This window comes from Phoca vitulina, unplaced genomic scaffold, assembly GCF_004348235.1.
Source record: "Phoca vitulina isolate PV1807 unplaced genomic scaffold, GSC_HSeal_1.0 scaffold13, whole genome shotgun sequence".
In the NCBI taxonomy this organism is placed as follows: Eukaryota; Metazoa; Chordata; class Mammalia; order Carnivora; family Phocidae; genus Phoca; species Phoca vitulina.
The window spans coordinates 37,563,647-37,577,566 of record NW_022589716.1 but is presented as its reverse complement, the minus strand read 5'-3'; the positions used below and the strand labels follow the sequence as shown (position 1 = coordinate 37,577,566).

Genomic DNA, 13,920 nt, shown 5'->3' with positions numbered 1-13,920 from the left:
GTGCTCAAGAACTAGTTCTGGTATCACTGCTATGAATCACAGCATACAATAATATTCAGCATACAAACAAACCCCAAAGCAAAAGAATGAGCATGGCTATTGAGCAGATTGCATGCATTTCTACATCCCAAATTAAAACCTCACATTACCTACATATTATAATGAATTAGTCACCAGAGCTATTGCACTAATTTTTATGTGACATGTACAATGTATTTAAAAATAAACACAAAGGGGCGCCTGGGTGGCTCAGTCGTTAAGCATCTGCCTTCGGCTCGGGTCATGATCCCAGGGTCCTGGGATCGAGCCCCACATCGGGCTCCCTGCTCAGCGGGAAGCCTGCTTCTCCCTCTCCCACTTCCCCTGCTTGTGTTCTCTCTCTTGCTGTGTCTCTCTCTGTCCTATAAATAAGTAAATAAAATCTTAAAAAAAAAAAAGAAATAAACACAAAGCCACACCTTATCAATGTATTAAGCCAAAACAACAAACAAACAAACCCCAAGAGTAATATTATGAAAACAAAATCTTTTAAACAACTATAACACAAACTGTAGAAGAAAAATGCCCTAAGAGCAACACTCGAGAATTTTTAAGGAGAGAAATAATACATTTAAGGGGTGACCAGAAACAGTTTCATGGAGAAGGGCATGTTCGAGATAGACTGAAAAACAGATAATTTCAATAAGTAGAGAAGGAGAGAAAAAACCACTATGAATAAAGGCCATGAGGAAGAGCAATCAGGACTGTGGAGGACCAGAGCCATGTATTCTGGTGTGGAAGTGGGTGAGTGGGGGTGGGGTCTAAATGTCAAATTAGAAACACATTTTAAAGCACGGTGAAGTCCAGACAGAGAAGTTGTATTTAAATTCTTATATAGAGTGCATTAGCATAGTGACTTTACTCATTCATTTATTCGGTACTGTTCCTTGAGCATTTCTCTGTACTGAACACCATGATAGGGACTGAGGATACGGAAAGAAGTCAAACGAGGCATCACCTCTGCCCCAGAGATGCTTATGGACTAGCGGAGAATGTGGACACTAATCAAATGATCAAGCAATGTAAAATAACATCAGTGACATCAACTATGAAGAATGTGCCAAAGCCGCATGTGTAGAGACGGCTTCCCTCAGAAAGCCACACCAGAGATGGCACTGTTATGAGAAAGCGAGGAAGGAAAAGCCTTACAGGTGCATGCGAGAGAACACACAAAGACCAGGGAATGAGGAAACACAAAACGTGAAGGAGCAGGGAGTGAAATAAGATTAGAATGGTAGGACAAGGCTGGAGAACCACAAAAAGAGCTCAAAAAGGATTTTCATCTTACTGATGGGAGAACTGAGGCCTCAGAAGTTGGGAAGCAGGAAGGGGGTGACAGTGGGCAACTTCCCAAGGAGACACAGTGGTCATTAGCAAAACACCTCTTGTAGCTCAATGTCAGGTTTCATTCGCTTTCCATTGAATAGTCCTGCTACCCGTGATCAGGGCTGAATACTGGGAAAATGATGGATGGATTCAGGGGCAGCATTTAGGGTGCACATGGAGGGGAGAGACACAGAACTGCAAGGCTCGTGATGAGGACAGTGCAGTAATCCAAACACGACGCAATAATGGCCTGGGCCCTTAAACTTTCTCTTAATAAAGGATACCCACCTTCAAATTAAGTGATATATGTTATCTAAGACAAAGACTGAATAACCCCATACAGCTCTTTCACATCAGCGGCCATATAAACCAGCACAGCCTCTTTGGAAAACAATAATCATATTGGGACACACCTTGTCCTGGAAACATCTTTTCCAGGGATTTATGTTAAAAACACATAAGATAAATATATAAAACAAAATAATTGCATATTATTATATAATTGTGTTATATTAATATTATATATCCAACTCTCAAAATATGTTTATATTAATATGATATATTTGTATATTTATATTTGTGTGCACAGATTTGTGGAAAAGGAAGTTTACTACAGTGTTATTTATGATTGCAAAAGTCAGTAATCAAATGTCAATCAATACCTTGATCCCAAAACCAGACAAAGACCCCATCAAAAAGGAGAATTACAGACCAATATCCCTGATGAACATGGATGCAAAAATTCTCACCAAAATACTAGCCAATAGGATCCAACAGTACATTAAAAGGATTATTCACCACAACCAAGTGGGATTTATCCCTGGGCTGCAAGGTTGGTTCAACATCCGCAAATCAATCGATGTGATACAATACATTAACAAAAGAAAGAACAAGAATCATATGATCCTCTCAATAGATGCAGAAAAAGCATTTGACAAAGTACAGCATCCTTTCTTGATCAAAACTCTTCAGAGTATAGGGATTGAGGGTCCATACCTCAATATCATAAAAGCCATCTATGAAACACCTACAGCGAATATCATTCTCAATGGGGAAAAACTGAGAGCTTTCCCCCCTAAGGTCAGGAACGCGGCAGGGATGTCCACTATCACCACTGCTATAGAACATAGTATTAGAAGTCCTAGCCACAGCAATCAGACAACAAAAAGAAATCAAAGGCATCCAAATTGGCAAAGAAGAAGTCAAACTCTCACTCTTTGCAGATGATATGATACTTTACGTGGAAAACCCAAAAGACTCCACCCCAAAACTGCTAGAACTCATACAGGAATTCAGTAAAGTGGCAGGATATAAAATCAATGCACAGAAATCAGTGGCATTCCTATACACCAACAACAAGACAGAAGAAAGAGAAATTAAGGAGTCGATCCCATTACAATTGCACCCAAAACCATAAGATACCTGGGAATAAATCTAACCAAAGAGGCAAAGGATCTGTACTCAGAAAACTATAAAATACTCATGAAAGAAATGGAGGAAGACACAAAGAAATGGAAAAACGTTCCATGTTCATGGATTGAAAGAACAAATATGGTGAAGATGTCAATGCTACCTAGAGCAATCTACACATTCAATGCAGTCCCCATCAAAATACCATCCACTTTTCTCAAAGAAATGGAACAAATAATCCTAAAATTTGTATGGAACCAGAAAAGACCCCACATAGCCAGAGGAATATTGAAAAAGAAAAGCAAAACTGACGGCATCACAATTCCGGACTTCCAGCTCTATTACAAAGCTGTCATCATCAAGACAGTATGGTACTGGCACAAAAACAGACACATAGATCAATGGAACAGAATAGAGAGCCCAGAAATGGACCCTCAACTCTACAGTTAACTAATCTTTGACAAAGCAGGAAAGAAAGTCCAATGGAAAAAAGACAGTCTCTTCAACAAATGGTGCTGGGAAAATTGGACAGCCACATGCAGAAGAATGAAACTGGACCATTTCTTTACACCACACACAAAAATAGACTCCAAATGGTTGAAAGACCTCAATGTGAGACAGGAGTCCATCAAAATCCTAACGGAGAACACAGGCAGCAACCTCTTCGACCTCAGCCGCAGCAACTTCTTCCTAGAAACATCACCAAAGGCAAGGGAAGCAAGGGCAAAAATGAACTATTGGGACTTCATCAAGATAAAAAGCTTTTGCAAAGCAAAGGAAACAGTCAACAAAACCAAAAGACAACTGACAGAATGGGAGAAGATATTTGCAAATGACGTATCAGATAAAGGACTAGTATCCAAAATCTATAAAGAACTCATCAAACTCAACACCAAAAGAACAAAGAATCCAATCAAGAAATGGGCAGAAGACATGAACAGACATTTTTCCAAAGAAGACATCCAAATGGCCAACAGACACATGAAAAAGTGTTCAATATCGCTCGGCATCAGGGAAATCCAAATCAAAACCTCAATGAGATACCACCTCACACCAGTCAGAATGGCTAAAATTAACAAGTCAGGAAATGACAGATGTTGGCGGGGATGCGGAGAAAGGGGAACCCTCCTCCACTGTTGGTGGGAATGCAAGCTGGTGCAGCCACTCTGGAAAACAGTATGGAGGTTCCTCAAAAAGTTGAAAATAGAGCTACCATATGATCCAGCAATTGCACTCCTGGGTATTTACCCCAAAGATACAAAAGTAGGGACCCGAAAGGGTACGTGCACCCCGATGTTTATAGCAGCAATGTCCATAGTAGCCAAACTGTGGAAAGAGCCAAGATGTCCATCAACAGATGAATGGATAAAGAAGATGTGGTATATATAGACAATGGAATATTATGCAGCCATCAAAAGGAATGAGATCTTGCCATTTGCAACGACGTGGATGGAACTGGAGGGTATCATGCTGAGCGAAATAAGTCAAACAGAGAAAGACATGTATCATATGACCTCACTGATATGAGGAATTCTTAATCTCAGGAAACAAACTGAGGGTTGCTGGAGTGGGGGGTGGGGTAGGAGGGATGGGGTGACTGGGTGATGGACACTGGGGAGGGTATGTGCTCTGGTAAGCGCTGTGAATTGTGCAAGACTGTTGAATCTCAGATCTGTACCTCTGAAACAAACAATGCAATATATGTTAAGAAAGAAAAAAAGAAGAAGAAGAATGTAGCAGGAGGGGAAGAATGAAGGGGGGGGAAATCGGAGGGGGAGAAGAACCATGAGAGACGATGGACTCTGAAAAACAAACTGAGGGTTCTAGAGGGGAGGGGGGTGGGAGGATGGGTTAGCCTGGTGATGGGTATTGAGGAGGGCACGTTCTGCATGGAGCACTGGGTGTTATGCACAAACAATGAATCATGGAACACTATATCTAAAACTAATGATGTAATGTATGGGGATTAACATAACAATAAAATAATTTTAAATAAATAAATAAATAAATAAAAATAAAAAAAATGTCAATCAATAAGGGAGCATTTAGATAAATGACAGCATGGATGTAAAATGAAATTCTGCACAGCTATTAAAAAGACTGAAGAGATAGGTACTGACATTCATAGACATCCACGATAAAATAGCAAGTAAAGGCTAGTGGCAAAGAGAACAAGATGTACACACAGTATGCCACCATTGTGCAAAGAGATGCAGACTGTCTCTAGAAGAATATACAAGAAACAGGTAATTAGCCATTGCATCTAAAGAGGAAACCTTGTTAGCTAAGGGCAGGATGAATGGAACTTTTTTTTATAACCTAGATTTTTTTAATAGTTTTTTTAAGCAGGTGTAATTACTGTTTATTTTAAATAATAAATATTCTGGAACAAGGTGGTAGTGGGCTGAGAAGAAATCAGGGCACATTTGTGTCTTAGAAACACATTCTGGGCATGTTATGTTCTAGAAATAAAGGTTAACTCCACATGATTTGGCCAAGAATGCAAGGAGTGAGGAAAAATGGGAAGTCAAGATTCCAATCAGATTTTTGACTCCAAGGAGGATCAAGGTAGGAAAAGAGAGGAAGAAATGGCTTAGAGACATATTGGTAGACTGGCTTGGTTTGGAACATACTGAGTCTAAAGCAGTAGCAATACAGCCAGAATTATATGACATGTTTTTTCTTTTACATTAAGAGGAACCATTCTTTGGATAAAAGTCTGTTACATTTGGATATATCTTTAATAAAAGAACCTTTGAAAGGTCTAGTGGTTTTCTCTTTCTACAAGTAATTGAATACATTTATTTTGCTAATAGAGGAGGAAGACATGATGGCAACACACTGCTGCTCCCATGGTTCGCTGTAACTACTCGTGTAGGGGAGAAAGCACGGACAGACTTGGCCACTATGTAATTACAGATTTGCTTCTGTGCTATCTTTTCCCCTTTCTCTGCCAGTATCCTGATCTTTCTGTCTCCTAAAGTTGCAGCATGCATATTAATGAATTTCACCAGTCATCCTTACTTTATATCCTCATCGTTGGCAAAAATCACGACGGCCCTGGAGTTGGGGGTGTCCAGGAGCTGTTTGATAATTCTATCAAAGTCAATGGTTCTGTCTTTGCGCTCTTGGGGGATTCTCACGGACTGCGCAATGCAGAGCCCACCTGTTTAAGAAAAGAAAGCAGAGTGTCAATAAACTTCCCTCAGAGATACCAAAGGAACCAGGGTGAGTAGCTGGGGAGGAGGGAATTTTGAAGTCTGAGTGCACAGCACTTCCTTGGTGATATTGCTGAATGAGGAAGGCTTAAGACGTCATGCTAAGTCCTGACCTGTTGTTCATAACTTGGTACACCTTCCATGACATTGCACAGCCTGATTTTCTTAGTACTGCACTTATAAATGGCTAATGATGCCCAGGAACACCAATGATATCGAACCTGGGGAGGTAGATTTAGGTTGACAAACTGGGTGGGGGAAGGTTTTTAAAATGAATGCAATATACCACAAGAAAACTGCAATCAATATACTTCAGTAAAAATGTACTGAAACACCTAAAACTCAGGTTAATTTCTGTGGCTTTTCTGGTGTTTGTGTTCCCAGGACTTTTTTCACCTTCATATCCATCCCAACTTTTAAAGGTCAGAGCCAATGGAGTAAATCTAAAAATAAAACAACAACAAGAACACCAATGACTGCAAATTATAGCAACAAACTTTTAGTGACCACATACTATGTGCCCAACCCTCAAATATGTGTTTTATGTATGTTATCCTATATATCTTAAAACTTTAAAAGGTAGTTAATAACATGTATTTTTTGTTAGAAGTTAAGGGGATTAAATAGAAAAAATAGATTTGTTGACTCCAGATTTCTCAGAGCTATGATGATATTAATTGTCATTATGAATTTCAAGACAGGGAAACATGCAGCAGTTTACTAGGCAATTGATACACTCCTCACTACCCCACCTCTTGCTTAGTAGTAGTCCCTGGATCTAGTAGTTTATAAAACACACTTTAAGAAAGGCTGGTATAGGTGAAGGCCATCCAATGGGCAGAAGACCTAGAGGCCAAGACAAGAGGATAAACTTGTTCTTGTGCTGGGGAGATAGCTATTTTCAAGCTTACACCTCGAGCATGGACAGCTGCGTAAATGGTACTAGGCTTCCACAAACAGAAAAATATGAACTCTAATCCAAAGTTGAGCTTCATTACACTTTTGTTGCAATCAGTGTTAGCTCTCTGTAAGTGGCTCTTAATTTTCAGTGTGCATAAAATCACTGATGGTCCTTTTTCAAAATGTAGAGTTTCAATAACACTATCAACCAACTTGACCTAATTGACATTTGTAGAACAATCCACAGGACAACAGAACAGTACACATTCTTTTCAAATGTAAATGGAACATTCATTAAGCCAGACCATACTCTGGACCATTAAAAAAAAAAAAAAAAAAGTAACAAATTTAAAAGCATAGAAATTGTACAAACTATGTCATCAGGCCTAACAATCAAACTAGAAATCAATAACACTTGGAAATTTGAAAACACACTTCTATATAACCTGTGGGTCAAAGAGGAAGTATCAAGGGAAATTCTAAAATATTTAAAAACTAAAGGAAAATGAAAGTGGAACATACAAAATGTATAGATTATAACTAAAGTGGTGTTTAGCAGGAAATATGTAATCATCAAATGCTTATGTTAGAAAAGAGGAGACAGTCAAAATAGCAACCTAAGCCTCTATTTAAGAAATAAGCGGGAAAGAGAGCTAACTAACCACCCTCCCAAAAAAAGCAGAGAGACATAAGAAAAGAGCAAAAATCAATGAAACTGAAATCAGAAAAAATAAGAGAGAAAAATCAGTAAAATCAAAAGCTGCTTCTTTGAAAAGATTAATAAAATTGATAAATCTCTAGTCAAAACTGACCAAAAAGAAAGAAGTCACAAATTATCATGTCAGGAATAAGAGGGGCTAACCTTACTGATGGATCCTACCAATAGCAAAAGGTAGTAAGGGAACATTATAAATAATTTTATGCCAATAAATTTAGCAACTTAAAGGAAATGGATGAATCTCTTGAAAGACACAAACTATCCAAACTGAGGGCAGAGTAGATAATATTAATAGTTCTAAATATATAAAAGATACCAAATTCATACACACACACACACACACACATACACACAAACACACACACATACTTCTAAAAAAAAAAAAGATCCAAGCTCACATGGTTTCACTGATAAATTCCACCAAACAGTTAAGGAAGAAATAAAACATGATCTTACTGAATCTCTTACTGAAAATCTCTTACTGAAAATAGAAAAGGAGAGAAAATAACTCATTTCATAAGGTTAGTATTACCCTAATACCCAAATCAGATGAAGATGTTATTTAAAAAAGGCCAATATCATTTATGGACATACTTACAAAACTCCTAAAAAATACTAACAAAATAAATCCAGCAATATATAAGAAATAGTAATACATCATACATAACCAAGTGGATTTCATCCAAGGAATGCAAAGCTGATTTGTTATTTGAAAATCAATCAATATAATTTATATATGTTTAAATTAACAAGAAAAACCATATGATCATCTTAATACATGTGGAAAAAGCACTAAACAAAATTCAATATACATTCATGATAAAAACTAGGATTAGATGAGAACTTTCTAAGCCTAATATAATAGGCATTTACAAAAAGCCTACAACAAGCATCACACTTAATAGTAAGAAATGACAAGGCAATTTTGTCCTCTCTTAAAACTATTATTCAACATTGTACTGGATGTCCTTGTAAGAAGAATAAGGAACAAAAAAAGAAAAGAAACAAAAGACAAACAGTTGGCAAAAGAAAAAATAAAATTGTCTCTATTTGCAGATGACATGATTGTCTTGTAGAATCTTGTAGAATTAAAAGGTGAGTTAAGCAAAGTTTTGGGATATAGACTCAAAATACAAAGGTCAATGATATATCTATATATCATCAGCAATGAATAACTAGAATTTTAAATTAAAACAATGCCATTAACAATATCACAAAAAATGTGGTGCTTATGTATAAATCTAACAAAATATGAATAGGAGCTATATTCTGAAAACTATAAAACATGGCTGAAAGAAATTTTTAAAAATCATTTAAATAAACTCTCCCCAATTTCATCTATAGATTCAATGCAATCTCAATCAAAATCTCAGCAAGCTTTTTAAAATATACATCAATGGCTAATTCTAACATTTATACCAAAAATCAAAGGAATGAGAGCAGTCAAAACAATTGAAAAAGAGCAAAAAAATTGGTGAACTTGAACTATGTAAATTCAAGATTTACTATCAATCCCAAGCTGCAGTAATCAAGACACTGTGGGACTGGAAAAAGGATAGACATGTAGATCAATGGAACAGAAAAGAGGTCCAGAAATAGACCAACACAAATATAGTCAACTGATTGTTGCCAAAGGTGCAAAAGGCAATCAGTGGAGAAGGGATAGTCTTTTCAACAAATGATGCTGAAACAAAGGGATATTCATATATAGAAATAATCTTGGCATATACCTCATGCAGCATGTAAAAACTAACTTCAAATGGACTGATAGACCTAAGTCTAAAATATGAAACTGGGGCACCTGGGTGGCTCATTCATTAAGCATTGCCTTCAGCTCAGGTCATGATCCCAGGGTCCTGGGATCGAGCCCCACCATCGGGCTCCCTGCTCCGTGGGACGCCTGCTTCTCCCTCTCCCACTCTCCCTGCTTGTGTTCCCTCTCTCGCTGTGTCTCTCTCTGTCAAATAAATAAATAAAATCTTTAAAAAAAAATAAAATACAATATGAAACTAAAAACATTTAGAAGGGGACAAAGAGAAATCTGCCCATTGCCCAAAGGGAAATGGTCTTAGGTTTTGCAAAGAGTTTTTGGATATGAGATCAAAAGCCCAAACCATAAAGAAAAAAAAATTGATAAATCAAATTTTATGCAAGTTTAAAACTTTTGTTCTATGAAAGATAGTATGAAGAAAATGAAAGCACAAGCCAGAGACTGGGAGATAATCATATGCCTAATAAAAGACTTGTATCTACAATATATAAAGAATCAAAACTCAGCAACAGAAAAAAAGAAAAAGTGGGCAAAACATCTGAATAGACATACACAAAAAAATAGATGGCAAATAAGCATAGGAAAAAAAAACCACAAATATAAACTGCCACAACACCTATTAAAACAGCTTTAAAAAACAGCAATATCAAATTCTGGAGAAGATGCAGAGCAATAGGAATGTCTGTTCATTGCTGGAAGGAATGTACAATGGTACAGCCACTGTGGAAACCAGTTTGGCATTCCCAAAATGTTAAATACAGAGATAACATAACAAGCAGCAGTCAGTTCCAATCCTACGTATTTATCCAGATGAATTGAAAGCTTGTGCTCATACAAATGTGCACACAAATGTTTATAGCAACTTTATTCATAATCACTAAAACTGGAAACAACTAAGACATCTGTCAACAGGTGAAGAGATAAACAAACTGGTACATGCATACAACTGAATCCTACTCAGCAACAAAAAGGACCTGCTGATTTGTGGATGAACACGAATACATTTTAAAAGCATTTTGTTAAATGAAAGAAGCCCAACCAAAAAGACTACATATTGTATAATTCTGTTCATACGACATTCTAGAGAAAGCAGAACTATAGGGGCGGAAAATAGATCCGTGGATGCCAAGAGTTGAGAGGAAGGGTTGAGTACAAAGGGACCCCACAAGGGAATTTGGAGGTAATGGAAATGTTCCATATGGTCCTGTGGTGGTAGATGAATGACTCCACAAAACTTTAAAAACAATACACCACGATAACTGGACTTACTACATGCAAAATTTAAAAAATCAACCAGGATGTCAGGGGACCCTAGAATGGAATGTGGACTGTGACAAATTAATCTAACTGTATTACTAATGTATGAAGAAATTTTACTGACAGAGATGAGTAGAAAATAAGTCGACCTAAGTAACTTTTAAAAATTGTGTTTTGACTGGAAACTCTAAAGCTAGAGAGTAAAAGGAGTGAACATAAAATGGTACTCTGATTTGTATATTGTTCACAGGGATATGAGTTAGCAATTCTGGAACTGCCTTCCATGCTTGAGTTGAACAAAACAGTAAATAAATTGTAGATAACGGGAGCCAGGATTCTCACTGTTAAAGAATTTATGCACAAGCAGAAAAGTAAGGCTAGAATGAACCATGTGGTGCCAGAAAGCGTCCGAAGTATCCGTGTAAACTTACGTTTTAGAGGGATGCTTCTATATGGGTTACTACACACTGTCCACTGAGAGAGCCTAGAAGCAATGACATCCCAGAGCAACCAGCCCTCCTAGGACCCCGGTGGGTTTCGAAATACCATCTTTCAACAAAAAGATGGTTCTTTCTCTTTGAAGAAATGGCTGATTCTAAGGCCGGGGCAGGGCAGATACAAGATGAGCCTGCAGTAACAGGAAGTAAGAAGTACACAAAGGAAAGAAAAAGTTATGGGCACAACAGGACACAGGAGCCACCTAAAAGTGTTTCCAGTAAACAAAGCTAGAAAAATATGAACAACAAAATAAGTAACAATGATATTAAATGATTATCCAAAGAATACAATATATACCTATGAGCCCATATTGAAAAAAAAGGATTAAATAAATAGAAGGAATTAATTTTCTGTACAGAGCAATTCCAAATAATAAATGTATAAAGAATGAGAGAAATGCAATATCACCATGAGAACACGACAGTAATAATTGCTGCACATAAGAGCCACTGGTAGATGCTCAAGTTAGTGCGGGAAACGTAAGGAGACACTGAACACTTATATAGCTTAAAAGTTATTTCCCCCCAAATATTTATTACTCTGGTGGTTTTAACATACGCCTACAACTTCTTTGATACCCTTCCTTTGAAGAGGTGGAGATTAATTCCTCTACGTCTGAGTTAAAGCCATACTTGGTGACTTGTTTCTAAAGAATATAGGAAAGAAAAAGAGTAACTTAGGAGTAGAGAAACCTGGCAGACACTGGATCACTTTAACTGGATCACTAAGTTAACAGCACTACTAATAAGTCATGTTGATTTCATGTCACCCCTGATATGATGTGATGATAAGGGCACCCCATTTGTGTTTGTCTTCTCCCAAATCCATAACCGTCATCTAGTCATGAGAAAATATCATAAAAATCCAAATTGAAGGGCATTCTGCAACACACCTGACGTGTGCTCTTCAAAACTGTGAAGGTCATGAAATAAAAGACTGAGAAACCGAAAACTGGACTGGATCCTGGGACAGAAAGACATTTGTGTAAAAACTAGCAGCATCAGAATAAAATCCGTACTTGAGGTAGTAGTATTTTTTCCATTGAGATGTGTACACTGGCTGTTTATTAATATTTGGGGTAACTTGGGAAGGGTATAGGGAAATTCTATCTTTGCAACTCCTCTGGGCTATAATTACTCTTAGGTTTACATATATATGTATACATCTATCTATCTACCTATCTATCATCTACTTAGGTAATCTACCTAACTCCCCACATACCTGCCCAGGTCTTACCTCCAGTGAACACGTATTTAGTAAGTAGTAGAGCAGGCCCATATCTGGCCCCACTTCGAGAGATTCTCATTCAGTGGGTTTGGTAAAGCTTGTGAATTTGTGTTTCTAACAACTTCCAAGTGATTCTGGTGCTGCTGGTCTGGGGAGCAGGTTCTGAGAAGCACTGACGTGGGCACTCCAAATTGGTTGTAGCCAGCTCAGGAAGAAGTAGCATACTTGGATACATATTCTAGTCAAACTTTTTAGAGAGCTCTTAGGAGGGTAAGATAGGGAGAAGGAAGGAAGGGAGGGACCATTATGCTTTGTTATAAGGTTTACAATGATGCAGAGAGAGAACAACAGGAGAAGTATCTCTGGGACTGGGGACTACAGTCTCCATGCCATAATTCCTGCAACTCTGGAAAACATCACAGAGTATGGAGGAATGAAACCATCTGCAAACTGTCCTGGGGCTGCTAGGGAGAAGAAATGGCTACTTTACCCACCTTCTCGGCAGGAGAAGGGGAATAATTCTGGATGGAAACCCAGCTTCCCATCAGGATTCAATTACAGCTGAGTGATTAAGCAGATTAGAGCAAACTCCATTTGGCGACGTGATTAGTGGAGGGGCGGTCTGCACTCACAGATTTAGGGCCCACCCAGTGCACACTGGAGGAATCCATGCACGGAGCTTTGTGATTGCAGAAATGAGCTGCTTGCCCCCTCTCACAGAGAACTGCCCACAGGTGTGCAAAATCAAACTCAACAGAAGAGAGAAATTGGCTATTAACGTTAATGCGAATGAACATCTTCATAAAGCTAAAATCTTAAAAAAGATTAGAAAACAAAGGATGAGAGATAAACAAGCTGTTTTGATCTTCTGTTCTTAGAAGGCTTGAGCGGTGCTTCCTGGAAAGATGGTCACTTCATTTGCTTCAGGTCTATAAGAGAATGTGGTAGGTTGAAAAATTTATGTATATTGTACATAGATAACTTTGCCTCAAGCATTCAATCCAAAGCATATCATGCTAGAAATGTGTCATTGTGAGAAAGTAACACAAGTCTTATCTCTATTCCAGCAAGGAATGGAATGGTCCACACAGATGCATGTACACGCCCACACACTTGAGATGTCCTGATACCAGTTAGCTTATTTTTCAACAATAGGGGTAACTCAGCACACTACATTCTCCTCTGACCTGTGACCATCTTTTCATTTTAAACTTGAATGCTAACTTTCTCTCTATGGTCTATGTTTCAGCTTAGACCCTCACAGTGGATTCAGCTTGCCTGCTGTTACATCTCTGATGTAATTTGGTCACCAAAGTATATGAGCAACCTATATCTAGAAAAATATTTGTTCAACATCAAGAGCCTAAGAATCTCACTTTTGAGGGGCATTTCATATGCGCACGAAAACTAACTGGAGTTTTATGGTGCAGGTTAGCATTGCAACTGCCAAATTAATTTTCACTTCTGTGGGGAGTAAACATATAGGAAAAATTGAACAGTTTCATCATAAATGGTGCAAATGAAGAGGCGTGTCACAGACAGGATAACGCCATTCA

General features: G+C 37.9%; 1 protein-coding gene across 8 annotated transcripts in view; it reads right to left on the bottom strand.

The window, feature by feature from the left end:
* The window catches only part of GRM7 (glutamate metabotropic receptor 7), a 906,130-nt gene that overhangs the window by 438,701 nt on the left and 453,509 nt on the right, over positions 1–13,920 (bottom strand). For all 8 annotated transcript variants that reach the window (XR_004300388.1, XR_004300389.1, XR_004300390.1 and 5 more), the window contains exon 3: positions 5,800–5,941. Coding sequence is in view for 4 of the 8 variants with exons in the window: in XM_032411836.1 (XP_032267727.1) it covers positions 5,800–5,941 (142 nt within the window). In the remaining 4 variants the exon portion in view is untranslated. The remainder of the gene's footprint in view (positions 1–5,799; positions 5,942–13,920) is intronic.